The 17009-nt window shown below is 34.8% G+C and overlaps 1 protein-coding gene across 1 annotated transcript in view; it reads left to right on the plus strand.

Moving 5' to 3' along the window:
• Positions 1-17009, plus strand: part of LOC135079528 (protein sidekick-1-like) — a 44232-nt gene that overhangs the window by 5332 nt on the left and 21891 nt on the right. Inside the window, exon 2 of the mRNA XM_063974181.1 lies at positions 8787-8953. Coding sequence (XP_063830251.1) covers positions 8914-8953 — 40 coding nt within the window. The 5' untranslated portion in view covers positions 8787-8913. The remainder of the gene's footprint in view (positions 1-8786; positions 8954-17009) is intronic.

Genomic DNA, 17009 nt, shown 5'->3' on the forward strand with positions numbered 1-17009 from the left:
TGGACTAGTACCACACAACTACTACTATGAGAAAAAAACATACGATTTTGTTAGGTTTAAGAGTTAAAAACGAGTTGTAAGTTATACTCATTGACTAAAAAAATACCAAAATCTTATTCAGAGCTATGGTATATGGTAAGACATAAATCATAGCCTAGGATGCTTTAGTAAGTGGCGCATTTTTTACACTAAATTGATTTTTTCTTGCAAATTTTACATGTCAGTTGCATGTAGTACTCGTAAGTAAAGTTTTACACAGGGAGGGATGTAAGCTCCGTGGACCCTGGTTGTGGTGCCATTCTTCATAAATATTGTTTAGGAGTATGACTGCTTTGCCATGTATATTTTAGACATTTTGGCACAGAACTTTCACAGAAGGTACTTGCACTATATTGCATTGTTGTAATTGTGATTGCGGTAGGTACTTTCATGGCAGAAGAACTAACTGCATTGGAGGCATCATTAGATTCATTTCGTCTTACTTTAAAAAAATCAGAGAGCGGGATGTTATCATCTTTATCTAAAGAAGACTAATTGTCGTACAGTACTTCTGCCTAGGCTCTAAGTTGCGAACCTGGAAGTTCAGGAAAAATAGCAATAGAAAACTTACACGCTATAAGTAGTAATGCAGAAGCAACGGATGAATATTCTGGTGAAGAAGACCACATTACCTTACAAAATTTTCCAGGTTATAGTTAGATAAACGGAACCAGGCTAACCTGGAAGATTTTGTAAGGTAACGTGGTCTTCTTCACCAGAATATCCATCCGTTGCTTCTGCATTAGCATTTTCTGGTGGTAAAATTGCTATGTGGTTCGGTATCTGAGCATCGTCGTCAATGTTTTCTAATACGTCCACAATTTCGTGAAGTCACAGCGGTCTTTTATATCGTGGCCTAAACTTTTAATGAATATACAGGTTAGACGTGGATTATGCGACCAGGTGTTAAAACATCGATCGTAATTTTGTCATAAAAAGTCTCAAAAATGTAAAGTTTTTCAAAAACATATGTTTATAGTTTTGTAGCTAACAGTAGTACATAAAATAATAACTAGTATAATCTGAGGTATTACTAGCAAGTTTATGAAATATCTTACCATTTATTAGTCGGTTTACACAACTAAATAACAGAATTCAAAATAATAAAAAACTAACAAAATAAAGCAAATATGCGATATCGAACATTATCAATTACAGCTTGATTCGTAATGAAGAGAAAATACAAGGAACAGTAAACAAATTCTCGATATTTTTATAATTTACCTGAGGATATTCCGAACTACTTTTTAGCGGTGTTATAACGCCTGGTAGGAGTAAGTGGGTTAATTTCATTGTCAAGAGCCTATCAAAATTAACAAATGGCAGACACTCATAATTATTTACTTTATTACGACACTGAAACTGCTTGACACGAGTATTGATCAGTAGGTAATTGGAATTTCTATTTAATAATGATTATGATGGCCGACGATTGCTCAGTATTAAATGTTTCGAGGCCTGCTCATTTCAAAGAGTTAATTTGTATCTCTTTAACATAGAGCAGACTGACTTAAAGAATAATAATACTACATAATTCTTAACTCATAATAAACTAAAATGCAGCCGTGTATTCTTCTGTATATTCAGCTCATGTTTCTTTGTTTTAGTATGAGCTATAAAAGTTTAACTTAGCGAGCTAGTTTTGGATGTTGATACAATCGTGTTCGCAGTCCATTCAGTAGCCTAACAACCTTTTCATAATACACAAAATATTCAAGTAAGTTACCTACGTTTTAAATAGATCTTCTGTAATAAGTACCTACTCTTATAAATGAAAATCGAATGGTCCTTGGAGTGTTCAAAAATATTTGCTATTGACTTGGTCGATCATCTTTAATATTTTCCTACTATCCTACTTATACAGGGTGTTAGGTAAATGGGTATATGAGCCGACACTAGCCCATGTTAACATGGTCATATAAAGGGTATGGTGAAGTCAGAAATTTGATATCATCATTTTATTTTATTTTATTTTCATACAAAATAAATTTTATAAAATCCGATTTGTATGAAAATTAAAATAATTAAAATGAAGATATTAATTTTCTGACTTCACCATACCATTTATATGACCATGTTAACATGGGCTAGTGTCGGCTCATATACCCATTTACCTAACACCCTGTATAATATCATAAATGTGAAAGTTTGGATGTCTGGATGTCAGGATGTCTGGATGTTTGTTACTCTTTAACGCAAAAACTACTGAACGGATTTTGATGAAACTTTTTTTAAATCTCATAATGACATTTTAAAAAAAAATTTTTTTCTCACCTTTTGCAGGTGTAATTTAAAATCAAACTACAAAAACACGCTCCAGTTAACTGACCGCAGAATTGCCAACAATAGTGGCAATAGCCCTGTTTTTGAATATAGGTATGAACATGAACATTGGAAATATTTTCCGAGTTTTATCAGCGTGCAATATTCAAAACCACCTCGGCTATTCACATACAAATCAAAATGGCCGATTCACGTGAAATGGTTACCATAACTGTGCCCGTTTCATATTTTATGGGAATTTTTAGACCAAACTTTAACTTTTTCATCAAATACAGATTTCGATGGCCGGTGACATCCTGTTGAAAGTACACACTCGGTCTGAAAAAATATAGACAGCTTACTGTCGAATACAAAAATATTTGCTTCTATTTTCGTTGGCGTTTTCGGAACACTTTAGTCCCACTTTTTTCTAAAAACACTCACTGAAATGACGATTCAATTAAATGTTCTAATTCAACGATTGGTAGAGACAGTAGATAATAAACGTTGTAAAAAATGGTAATGTTTATTACAATATTATTCGTGTAGATAAACAGTTTAGGATAATGAAGATTGACGTTTCTTTTGTGATCTTGAGAAGGAGCTACCGCGTTCCTCAAGTCACGTCCCCCGAGGCTGGAGATTGCGGTCAATGTGTAGAGGGAAACACGTACACATTAAACACACGAAAATACTTTGTTTATTTCGCAAACATGCGCATAAATGGAGTGGAATGGCCTGAAATGTTACATTTGTATCCAAAGCCTACTTGAAAAATGAGTCGTTAAAGTTTCAAATAGGTATGATCTGTGTTTGCTTTGTTGAAGAGTTTGCTATGTTTAAAATATTTTAAATAATTTTAAACTAGTTATAATTAGTGCATGTATAAAAACTTAATTTTGAACAATATCCTCGATCGATTAAATGAAACATAAAAACATTTTCATTAAGAGTATAGCACAAAATATCTAACTTTTATAATTTGTCGTATTTAAAATTTCATAAATTATGCTCGGGACGTGACCTAGTTACAAATGCATTTAATTTTGAACAAGAGCATCAGACTCACTCCAACATGAGAGAGTTACAGCTATTAAAGAGTCAGCATAACTATTACTCGACTAGCATTGTTTAGACTCGTAGGTATTTTGCAGGAAAATATTAAATAAGTAAGAAGTCAAATTTCACATGAATATTCTGTCTCTACCAGACCCATCAACATGGGTTGTCGACTTTTTACTTGTCAAAAGTCATAGAAAAAAGTCGTCGATATGATTCTTTTAAAATGAAGAGTCCAAAAACCAACATTCTTAATAAGAGAAGAGGAAAGAGACAAATGCAGGGTGTAAGCGACAGGTTGACGTAAAATTAAGCAATGAGCCAGACGCTTTCAAGTTGAAAAACAATGGAATCTTTTCGAGGAAAAATTACCTTTTACCGAAATAAATTCAATTAACTTTTCTTTACTTGTGTGTGTCGTTTCGTGATGCCGTCTGTGAATTGTGAAAAAGAACATGTTGAAGTAAAAATAGAATTGCTGTAAAAATGTTGGCCTTTCATTTCCGCGAAAAAAGAGTAACGTACATAAATAATACATGACGATTAATACACCCTGTATTATATCCGATTGTTTTGGTCTGCCAAATTACGACTCTGACTCGGACCACGAGACAGGCGCGTTGTAACGGATGCGGGCTCCAAAGCTGCAAGGCTTTGTACATACTCGTACATGTTTTAGTGCCAGTTTGGAGCTATCTCGACCGTTACCGTACATGCTCTGTTTAATTTGGGAATAGGGTCTACCAGCCAATGGACTGTATATTTTATTGAGCATACGAGAACCTCTTTATCGGCCTTCGAGGTCGAGGTGATTACAACTGACATCTATTTATTTCCAATATTAGGTAGTACGTATACAAGTAGTTCCAAATATTTAAGTAACTCTATTCGAAAAAGATTATATTATCATTAGAGTGGGAGAGAGGGAGAGAGAAGATTAAATAAAAATATAATTAAAGCTGAATAAGGTTTCATATTCTACATTTTCTACCATAAAAATAATACGTAATGAAATTTCTGTCGCCGTTGTATAAATTCTTCAAACACTGCCCTGCGGCGGTGCCTTTGACGTTATGGCACGTATAGAAAAGATATTTTGTTGAACTTAACACGTAACTAAGTAGATAGAAATAAGTAATAGCCAGGATCTAATCTTTCTTATAAAACTAATTTTTGAGTTTACTTTTCTCTATATTTTAATTTTAATAAGAGCTGGATGCACCTTCTACCATTATAATTTTTTGGCTTATTAAGTAGTACAAATTACTTTATTGTACATTGCTGGAACTAGTGAGAAACTAAATAGAACTAGGGTGAAGTTTACATATTCATAGAAGTAAACCAAAGCTTTTAAATAATTCTGCTATGGTGGAGGTAGAAAATTGTAGCAGTGTATTAGTTACTTAGTAAAAATAAATCCTAAAAACGAAAGAAAGGAGGACGGTAATTAACAGCTACGCTCTCTTAAAAAACACTGACCCAGAAGGTATGTGATATAAGGCCCGTATTCCACAAAAACGGAGCGGAACAGAGCAGAGCGGAGCAGAGAAGTGTGTTGAATAACCAATCAAATCTCATTATTTCCAGTTCTCGTCTCTCCGCTCCGTTCAGCTCTGCTCCGCTTTGGTGAACCTACTCAAAATGCTAGTTTCAAAGTACCTAGTGTCAGTAGAGCTGTTCGAATTTAAACTCGAGTCGACATGACATTTCAATGCACATTGACATTATCGCACGCGCTCCGTATTGACGCCCCTTGCGGGTACTTGAGCGTGTCAGGCTTGCGGAATTCACTGAGTTATCTTGGAACGCTATTCACTTCTTAAGTGAAGTACACTTTCACTCATAGTGAGAGACAAGTATTTATTGCACACTACACAAAAAAAGTAATGCACAAGTAGAAATGACACAATTACTGAAATTCATTGAAAAATCTACTGCTCATGACAAATTATAAGATTTTTTTTCTTTTAAATGGCACCTTATTATACCAGTATAACTACATAAGACACACAGTGTTTGCCTTGTCTGCCGTATTAAAACTCATTTACTTACCTGTGTGCTTACCATGAGTTTAAATTAGGTGTGCTCGCTAGCGAGTACGTCAAAAAAACTATGAAGATTTTAGTTCTTGAAAGTAGCCGCTAAGGGCGCTATACAATACATTTATTGTCATTTTTTACGCAGTCGCTAGCGAGCACACGTAACGTAAACTCATGGTAAGCACACTGCTGTATTGTCTCATGAAAATCACTTGTCGTTAGAAATACCTAAACATTAAATAAATACAAAGACAAAACATACTGAACTCGTATTAAAGATCGATACTTAGTTTATAAAAAGAATATCCGTTTCGGAGCAGACAAGACTAGCTTAAACCAAAAGACAACAGTAGAATGTTAGTTAATTGAAATCGACGTAACATTCTTAATATAGAGAACTAATGGAAATTCTTCTTATTAGAGACGTTAATAGAGTTACAAAAAAGCCGATGTGGTCTGAAAGTTTTGATTTCAAAAATCAAACGGTTATAGAAAATAACAGATTTTTGTTAGGACAAAGTTTAAAGTCAAGGGACTTATTGAGCTTGAATTTAAGCTGAAATCGAGGTGACATTTTCTCCAGTATCACTGCACAGTAAGAGACATTATCGAACTTCGCATTGGTATGCTGTCCCGGACCAAATCCTTTGGGAATAAGGTTGTTCCACCACTGTAACGGCTAGACGAACCTATCTTGACGTTTGCATTACCCGTATTCTTAGAGTGGGTTGCACCACCTAACTTTGACCGCAACTTTAACGAAAACCGGTGAATTTTGTATAGAGTTTGACAGATTTTTGACGTTTGTCAAAGTTAAAGTAAGATGGTGCAACCCAGCCTTAGTCGTCCGAAGCAATCACTACTTGACCAAAGACCAAGCGCACGCTTACTTATGTCTTATCAGCTTTCAATAAGGAATATCTTGGCGTGCACCAAATCCTCGGTCAACGAGAAAATATCTTAGATAAATCCTCTTAGAATACGGGTGTTTGAGTCGGTTTAGTTCTTGTTTAAACAGCAAGCAATTTAATTAAACCAGCCAAAGGCCCGGCTACAGTCCGAAACCGTCTTATGCCGGCAATTGGTTTGAACACCAATGATTTCCGAGAACACTTAAGATAGTATTGATCAAGTATCAGGTTAGTTAGAGTCAAAGGGTAGCCAATAGACTGTGCAGCTATTAATCAGCATGTGAAATACTCGACGATGCTGTATGAAAGGGAATATTCAAATAAATTAAATATTTCATTACCACATTAAACATAGGTCAATTAAAGATATGAACATCAAAAACTATAGACGATATTTCCTAAATTCAATTTTCACCATTAGCGAAAACCGTGACTTTCGTTCGCGTGCGGTTCTAGAACCATTATTTCGTAAACAGTTTAATTAATAAAATTGTACGTTCTTTTGTTATGTAGAAGCTATATTGCTGGATAGTTTCATAAAAATATATTCAATAGTTAAAGTGACAAATTGTAACAGTTTTGCAAACAAACAAATTTCTCTAGTCTAGAAAATATACAATACACGCTAAATATGTTTTTGTTTTAAGTGGTTTCACCATAAAAATCCCGAGATCGACAATTCCCGTCTAGCAAACACCCATCCATTCTCACCAAAATTCCGTGTTTATTCACGTTGTTTTCAATCAACGCTATAACGAACTTACCTATCACCTGCAGAGGTGCTCGATCTGGCTTATTAATACTTGGTCACGTACTGGCTAGAAAAAACAAGCAATGTTTTCGAAATACACGAGGATAGGTCGCGTAACGAGAGTTGAGGCCATCAACACAAGCAAAGATTTGTATCTGTATACGCTGTCTGCGCTGACATCTGGCGTAGTCGGACTGACAAGTGCTTTCTGTTCCCTTGCAGACTTTTTAACCGTTTGGCCTTGTCCAGACGGGCGAATTCGTCGCGAATCCTACGCGCGTAGAATCATACGCACGTTGGCTATAATGCATTCGATATTTAAACTTGAATGTGTATTGTGTTAATTTGTGTTGTTAGTGTTCTATATTCAAATATTACATCAGTGTGAGTACGTGTTCGCCTCAGTTTTCTTTGTGCAACCTATAGATATCTTTTTCCCGGGTACGTTACGGCCCCAACGTGATACTCCCGTTCCTTACTGAAGGACAAGACATTTGCATTACAGAAATATTGCAAACGATGTTAACAATGTTTCCCCTGTTAGACCTTTCTCTTTTTTCCCGAGATATGGGCCGGGATGTGAACGGCATTGGAATATTTTATCTTGTCCCATCCTTGATCCTACAGTTGATATTTGTCTAACATTTTCGCTGTATTTAATGAAATTTTTATTGCGATGCTCACATATTTTTAAAGTTGATAAGAAATGTGTAAGAAGTGATCTAGATATAAAGTTTTGAAGTAACAAACGTTCCAAGTTTCGCGCAGTTTTGATTTCATTCGGAACTGTAAATTTAACTGAGTAGGTACCTAGGTAAAAGTTACATAAAACTGTTATGTAAAGCCTAAAGTAGTAATGTAACTTAGGCCCAATTCGACCAAACTTTTATCCGAGAATAACTACTGGTATAACTGGCACATTGACAGTTTCAGTATGGGAAATATGTCAAAATGACGATTTATTCTGAGGTTAGTATTTACTCTTGTTTGGTCGAATCTACCCTCAAGGTACTACTACTACCCAACCGTACCTATTGTATTTTGATGAAGCAAAATTTTGATGTCTTAAATTAATTTTAGCTACAGATGTAATTGTTAGTTATATCAACATTAATCATCGCAAAATTGGAAAAGCCTATTTATAAAGAACATCGGAATAAATATAAAATTGCCGGCACGTCAGAGCCCACCTTTACCCTGAATGCTTCGGATTTCCCATTAACGAGATGATTTATGAGACCTTACCTGAAGATGAAATAAATTAATGTTTAGGAGACAACAAAATATTTCCAACAATTATTTTGGAGTTTCTCACTAACGAAAATACCTGGGGACTGATAATGTTATAATAAAACAGGTTCATCGCACTAAGGAAATTCTCTCAAAACTTGATCATAATAATTTGATATAACAGCTCTATATTTAGTACCATAATTGAAACTAATAGAAGTGGGAAGTCATAAGAATCCGAAACGAAGATTGATTTATATTAAAATGATGAAACCAAATCAAATTTGAAATAAGTGTGTATTTTTAGGTTTTCTTTTTTACGACATTTTATTTTATTTATTACATTTGTTCCTCCAATCGGAAAATATAAAAATCTACGATTTTTGTTTAATAAGTATTAGGTGAATTCTATACTATCGATCAAAATATATTCCACTGAAACCAATACCACACTTTAACCTGGTTCGTAACTCAACAAACACTTTTGTGTTTCAGGTACTCGCGACTGACTGTAACTGAAGACAATAAGAATGCGACCGTGGGACCTATTGGGCCAGTTCTGAACTGTGTCAGTGTGTGTGTGAAGTGTTGTGTTTGCACTATGTGATTGGACACACACACAATGTGGGCGGCGGAGCTGAGTTGCTTTTTCATATTGTTCGGTGAGTTTCCTAAGTTATAATATTTCGTCAAAGTTTCTTATAACGCCTTTGTAAGTTTATGCTTAGCTTTATTCTGTAATATTGAATTTCTTTTTGCAAAGGTTCGATTCTCTGTGCCTCGATTCAAGTTTGTAACAAATTGTTAGATACATATTTATTCTTTTTGTCGCCATACAAAAAATATAAGGAAACGATATTTTTCCCTTCCATCTGGTTTAAATCGCTTTCTTGTATAAGATGAGGATTTTGCGAGTTACGTAGTAGCCTCCGATAGGTATTGAACGTAAAACAAGTGTATTTAAAAATATTTTTAGTTAAGGGGCTTCTAAAAATATTTTTTAAACACTCCAGAGGATATTGAATTAACGTTTGATAAAAAATAAAAGGTTCCCGTGTCCTCCAGACTCCAGTAATCAATACAGTCTCAATTCCAGGTAATAGACACACACTGCACGGTCGTTAAAAGCAACTGTATATTTTTTTATTCGTTTTAAATTGATCATTTCGTATTTCCAGGGCATAATGAATATGTCCTTCCATTAATACCGTGCCTTCGTAAAAGTTTAAATCACAAAACGGCCCAATTTTTTGCGTCATGTAAAATGGAGAGAAATAAAACACCGTTTACTACGATTCCGCATCATGTTGTTAATTTTATTTCGATACAGGTCACGCAGAAAAGTTGCGATCTTTTTAAAACATTTTCCATTTACACGTGTTTTTAGGTGTGATAGTGTTGCTATGGTTTACTTACTAAGCTGGTATTTAAGGCTGCTAAACTTATGCTGGATTTCTATATTCAATCCTAATCCAAATTGGACGGATTTGGATTGTCAACTGTCAAATTTTAATATGATTTTGGCCAAAATATCTGCGGTTTTTGATGTTTTTACATTTTTATATTGTTTATAAGACTTTTAAACAATATTAAAGTTTAAATGCATCGAACATTTTGGAAATATAATCTAAAACTGAATTCAATTTGACAGTTGTAATCCGGATTTGGACAAGGATTGAATATAGGAAACGGGCGTTAGCTGACTAGACTAAAAATACGCCCTAAAAAAAGAATTCGAATAAGTAAATAGTAAAGTACGTCATATAACTTATTAATAATTCACTAACGTTTTCATTTAAAAGAAAATTATACATTTTCAGTTGTAAAATCCTTCACCCCAGAGCGCCTGAACTCTATACATACATACTGGTTGACCACTAGGAATTCAAATTGAATACGGCTGGTGCTTTAAAGTTTACAAAAGATCAATTTGACTTTATCAATCAATTAAGAAACTACAAAATATTGCTAAAATTTTAACTTCGATTAAAATGGTGTACCTACCTACTTGATGACTACGTGTCTACGTGTTTTCATGCATTGTTACAAATGATTGAAATATGAAACCGCTATCGTAATGAAATCGGCGAAACGAAATGAAACCCATTCAATGTTTAAGGTATTACAAAGTTATAAACGTATCACAAACCCGTTAACAGCACAATGAAGCGCAATATTCGCCAAAGCACATTGTTTGATTTTAGATGAACAATAAAGAAAACAGTCATGACTTAAACGCAATTCGGTTTCGCGTTCCAACAAATGAAACCCTTTTATCTCAACAACAACAGAAATTTCCTTTTCAATAGGCTGACTACATAATGAAATATTTACAAAATATCTCGGTTAATGTTCAAAAAAGGGGGAAATAAAAAATAACTGGACGTGACGCAAAACAAAGCACGTTTTTATCGTTGGCGGGGATCAGGCTGATGGAAGCGGATTCGGATAGCATCGTCCTCGCTCGGCCGCGCTCGGGAAGGCAACGTGTACTCAAAAATTGGCTTTCGGCGAAAAATAATATTTTATGAATAAACAAAAGATGCGGTCCGTATAACTTGATTGATCAACGGCGTGTTGGGGATAGGCATGCGTGAGGAAAACGCGATGGATGTACGCTTTACCTAATTCCAAAGAAAGGTTAATTCTGTTACAGTATTATTTCTGTAAAAAATGTTTTCTTTAAGGCAAGAATCTTGAATGTGACAGGAGATATCATCGTGCGAAAATAAGTGGCACGTAGACGCTGTTGAAAATTGAAAGCATTGGGGGAGGCCTATGTTCAGCAGTGGACGTCCTATGGCTGAGATGATGATAATGATGATGATGATGAGACGCTGTTGATTTATTCAAGACACCATAAATGTTCTAAATTCAGGCACCCTTTTAAATTTTTGAAGACTGAAAAATCAAATTAGGATATAAAACAAAACCAAAATGTTTTTTTGTCTGTACTCTGCTTGCACCCCTAAGGCTGAGTTGCACCAACTTACTCTAACCGTAACTATAACAATAATCGGTGCATTTTGTTTGGAGTTTGACAGATTTTTTACCTTTGTTAAAGTTTTTTTATGCATTATAAAGTAAATGAAAAAAGTAAGATGCTGCAACTCCGCCTTCTTGTGTTTTCACTATTACCAGAATTAAGCTCTCGGACTCCACTTCATAAAATCAAGCATATTCGATGATTGGCTGTCTAATTAGACTGTATGTAATTCACCAGCAGCACACAGGTCGTTGTAGTAAATTGGTACTTAGTACTGTTGATAGATCCTAACTTACCGTCAAGTACTAATTAACACAGATGGCAATATACTCTGGCAATATAAATGAAATATGAATACGTTTAAAGTGGTACAGACGGCACACCAAGCCAGACACTGTAACATCTTATGTAGTTACATTAAGAGTTATTTTCCAACAAAAATGTATAGTTTGATGTGCTTTTGACTGTATATAAAGGCACATGTTGGGTTTAATCTCTGACCACATCATTAGAGGTCATCCTAGACGGAGGACGTGTTTATTAACCAACCTAATTGATTTTCTGGACTTCTTAAACACAGTTTTCACGATTTAAGTGGACAGTGAACCTTAAGGTGCCGATAATTGGGTACTTTACCCTACTTAAATTTATTGGAAGAAGATAGACAATATACATCTTTAATGTGGCTTTTTTCTCTTGCCGTCTGGTCAGTAGTTTAGACTGAAAATTACATTTTCAACTCTACGTAATTATGGGGTGACGCACTAGTATTAGGGAACATGTTATGTCCATTCCCTTAAAAGTCGTACAAGCATTGACTGTGTAAAAGCATTAATTGTTAAACGTACTCTTTCGTTCTAAATTTACCGGTAGTGTGCACGTATCGATATCATATGCTATAGTTATGTTTTTTCTTCTATGTTTGACCTCCTTATTCCTGCAATTATGTCTTAATTAATATTTTTCTTTCTACAGCTAAAAGTTTTCATCATTGTGAATAGTATTTGAAATGTTATGGTCTACATCTTCGTAATTAAAGTAATTTTTATGCAATCAAATTTCCGTAAGCTGATGTAATTTGTATGCGTGAATATAGACGACAATCCTATTAAACTTAAACAGATATATCATTTTTCAAAATCATAACTCTTTTCATATTATCCCTGGTTAAATAAATCTTTATAATTCAGAATAAATATTTATTCATCATTATTTTAATCGTCCTTATTGTGCTAAATTCATTAACTATTGTGTAATCAAGCTAACATAATATTCATAAAGGTATTTGATTGAACAATCCAAAGCATTGAATTAGGAATTGACAATAATCGCGCGCTATGTGGAAAATGCATGCCTGAATTACGTTACACCAATATTGTATTGTAAGTTTATTATATCAAATGTATGGAATAATACTACTCGTATTCAGACTTTTATTGCTGAAATACTGCAATTGCATATTTTATTATTAAACAGATAACAGAAAAATACGAGTAGGTAAGTAGTTCTCAATTAAAGTAAGAGCAAGTTATAACGCAACGTAAAAATTTCATTTACGATGTTTTCATTATTCAACAACATGCATCGGTAACCAACCTGTAAAAAACTTGATATTGGAAAGAGTGAAAACTTATCTTTAATAGAAAATCGTCTATTTACGGACAAAATGCAGTCGGGTCGAGTATTAAATTTAGGTTTTGTAATGCTGTATAAACGTTTTTCTATTTCTAAAACATGTTTTGTCGACGGTCGACAACCTCCTCTGTAAAGTTGGTTAAAAAGGCTCCCTTCTCTTTTGATGTAGTATTTATAAATGCCAGTCACCGACCCCAAAATTCCGCAAGATGATATTTGGTTCAGGGTACGCAATCTCCAGGATAATTTGCAATTTATAATTCAAGGATTCGACCGTAATATTACTCGTTCGTTTTTCCCGACTTGCTTCGTATTCAAGTAGGTAAATACGAGTAGCATTTTGGTTGCAAAATTAAAAATATCACCAATGTGCAAATACAGGGTGTCCCAAAAAAGCACGTCACACTGACACTGGAGGTAGCTTGGCCTAAGACGCATCGTACAAGTCTAATAATGTCCTATACAGTGTGAGTCACGTTAAAGTGTACATATGAATTAAGGTAAAACTAGACCTATTTTTATCGACAAAAAACAGGTCAAATTTTTTTTGAGATTAAAAAAAAAAAATAGATTTTTTTTCTTTCGATGAGGATCAGTACTGTTGTAGAAAATGCAATAAAACTAGTATCTACGTTAATCTTTAAGACATAAGAAAGATATATCTTTTTGAATTATCCAAATCGGACCATTACTTACGAAGATATTAAGTTATAAACATAGGCCGTTTTTGCCGCTAAAAGTCAACGTACGCAGGGCCGCGTGACGTCATTATATCCGAATCGAGCGCAGCCGGCGTACTATTGGGATGGAAAATATTTTTTTCCAGCTAAACTATCAGTTTTAGAAAAAAACTTTTAATAACATTTATACATCAAAATAAAGTAACGCATCGACCAGTAATTTTTAAAAATAAAAATTGTGAAAAATAAGTATCGCTATGTCCAAAGACCACATTTTCATAGGTTTCGATGGAATGCGGAGACGCGGTTGGGGTGAGAGTAACTTTATGATTGTTTGTATTGAACATAATAATACATAATATGAGTGCTAATAACCAGTTTCTGGCCTAGGGGGGGGGGGGGGGGGAGAGGCAAGTCATACCCAGTTTCTGGCCTGGGGGGGGGGGGATTAAGTCATACCCAGCTTCTGGCCGAGGGGGAGTCATACCTAGCTTATGCTTATGGACTGGGGGGAGGGGCTAGCCTTACCCAGCTTTTGGCCTGAGGGGAGGGGGGGATCAAGTCATAACCAGTTTCTGGTTCTGGCCTAGGGGGAGGGGCTAGCCTTACCCAGCTTTCTGGCCTGGGGGAGGGGGGGGGGGGGTCAAGTAATACCCAGTTTCTGGCCTGGAAGGGGGGGTAAATCATACCCAACTTCTGGCCGAGGGGGAAGTCATGCCCAGTTTATGACCTGGGGAGTCATACCCAGCTTCTAGGCTAAGATTAAATAATTTCCAGGAGGGAGCAGCAGCTGTCCTTTCCTGCAGCAGCTGGCCCGCCCATGGGAACGGCGAATAGATAGGTAGGTAGTTACGTAGGTTAAACTCAGAAAAAATAAATAACAGGTAGGTATTGCGTGTACATCGAAATGATCTTCATAGCAATGTCTTGCTTGTAGCCTAGGCAGAGTGTATCTGCCTCAGCTATACCTTATTGTTAGAAGTAAATAAATTAATACTATACATTTTTATATTTTACTTGGAAGAAGATATGACTAACAACACTTATGAACACTTTATTTGAATAAATCGTCAAATATACCACCGCGCAGACCCCAATCGCGTCTCCGCGTTCCATTGAATCGTATGTATGAGCATATGGATTTTTTGCGATATTTTTCACAATTTCTATTTTTAAAAATTACCTATCGATAGCTTACTTTATTCTGATGAATAAATGTCATTACAAGTTTTTCTCTAAAACTGATAGTTTGGCTAGAAAAAAATATTTTCTATCCACGCAGTACGCCGGCAGCGTTCGGATCGGATATAGTGACGTCATCGTTCCCGCGCCGGGCGGTCAGTGAACTTTTTTAGTAATTTGGCCATAACTTCGTCAATTTTTGTCGTAGAACAAAAATTTTTGGACTGTATATTAAGGATTTCTTAGCCCTATAAATCTGCATTCACAGCTAAAAATCGAAATGATCCTCATTACTTCATGCAAAGAAAAAGTAATAACTTTTAAACTAAGAGGTATATCCTGATAAAATAAAAGCAGTAATAATGCTAAATAACAGGCGAAACTAAAAAATACATAAAATACCCAGAAAATGCCAACAAACAATAAAAAATTATACTTTTTGAAAAAAATCTGCATAAAAATTCGTATTTTTTTGGTTAATTCATAAATTTCTCCAAAAAATGCCCCTATAACAGGTGGTTTTTATTACTTTTTATTATTCTCTATCGTATCACTTTTGTAAAACCAAAAATCGCATGTCTCTATCCCTATCACAACGTTTGCAATGATCGTTTGAACTAAGACTCTCCGGGCGCGCCATTCAATGCTTCGTTAACAACGAAAGTGAAAGTGGCTCTAGATTTGTAATTTTGATAAATACAAGTTAGATCTATACTTATAATAAATCTGTAGAGAGGTCAATTCTGTACATGAAATAAATTTTCAAAATAACTATCAGATTAGTGATCGATACTGATGCCAAAAATGCAATCAGTAAAATTTTTGTCTGTATGTCTGTCTGTCTGTATGTTCCTTATAGAAACAAAAACTACTTGACGGATTTTAACGAAACTTGGTACAATTATTCTTCGTACTCCTGGGCAGGTTATAGGATACTTAGGAATTCCCACGGGCACGGGAATTAGCGGGAAAATCCTTTTGTATGAAAAATCTAAACTGCTTAAGTTAGACGCTTGAAATTTGGCATGCAGGTACCTTAGTAAACTCAAAGCTTAGTTACAACAGGATATTGCAAAATTCCCACGGGAACGGGAGTTAGTGGGAAAAAACATTGGTATGAAAAAATCTAAACCGCGTAAGATAGATGAAGGGGGTAAAACGGGATCCACGCGTACGAAGTCGCGGGCGGCCGCTAGTTTCAAATAAAAACAAGAGATTTCGAAGTAAAATAAGCATTTTAGTTAAAATTAAAATTGTCTCTACCTGTAGCGGAGAATAATGTGGTGGCAGGCCTTTGTTCAAACGATCATAGCAAATGTTGTGATAGGGATAGAGACATGCAATTTTTTGTTTTACAAAAGTAATACGACAGAGAATAATAAAAAGTATTAAAAACCACCTGCTATAGGGACATTTTTTTGAAAAATTTAACAAATAACCAAAAAAATACGAATTTTTAAGCATTTTTTATTATTTGTTGGCATTTTCTGGGTATTTAATGTATTTTTTTAGTCTTGCCTGTTATTTAGCATTATTACTGCTTTTATTTTATCAGGATATACCTCTTAGTTTAAAAGTTATTACTTTTTCTTTGCATGAAGTAATTGAAAGAAAAAAAAATCTATAAAAAATTAAAAAAAATCTCAAAAAATTTTTGACCTCTTTTTTTGTCGATAAAAATAGGTCTAGTTTTACCTTAATTCATATGTACACTTTATCGTGACTCACACTGTATAATAAATAATATTAAAGTTGGATGAGTTTTGAAATACGACTGATAATATGTATAAGTTGTTTTAAAAATAGACTTAATAAATAACCTAATAGGCTCATCTATCTCTGGTAGCCATGTACGTCCACGTAGAGTTGATGATGAATATATTTATAAAATAAGATACAAAGTAAAATTATGGCCACTTTTATACCGTTACATTGCCATGCCCTGTCTCCGTAGTCCATTACGAATTCAAGTAGCTATAACCAGATGGAAGGCTAACTTTACACTCACGGGAATTCCCTTCCAAACACTCCCCTACCTCCTTTTCTTTCGACTGGGATTCCCTTTTAAAAATCCATCCGCTTTTTCAGCAAAATCGCCTCTGAGTCTTGAACTTCACAATGTTTTAAATTGTATATTGCTTGTAATAGGAATTGCCTTCCGAGAATCTGCTCTTTTTTCAGCAAAATCGCCTCTATATCTCTTGACCTCCACAATGTTCTAAGGTGTATATTGCA

The sequence above is a fragment of the Ostrinia nubilalis genome, chromosome 16 (genome assembly GCF_963855985.1).
Source record: "Ostrinia nubilalis chromosome 16, ilOstNubi1.1, whole genome shotgun sequence".
Lineage (NCBI taxonomy): Eukaryota > Metazoa > Arthropoda > Insecta > Lepidoptera > Crambidae > Ostrinia > Ostrinia nubilalis.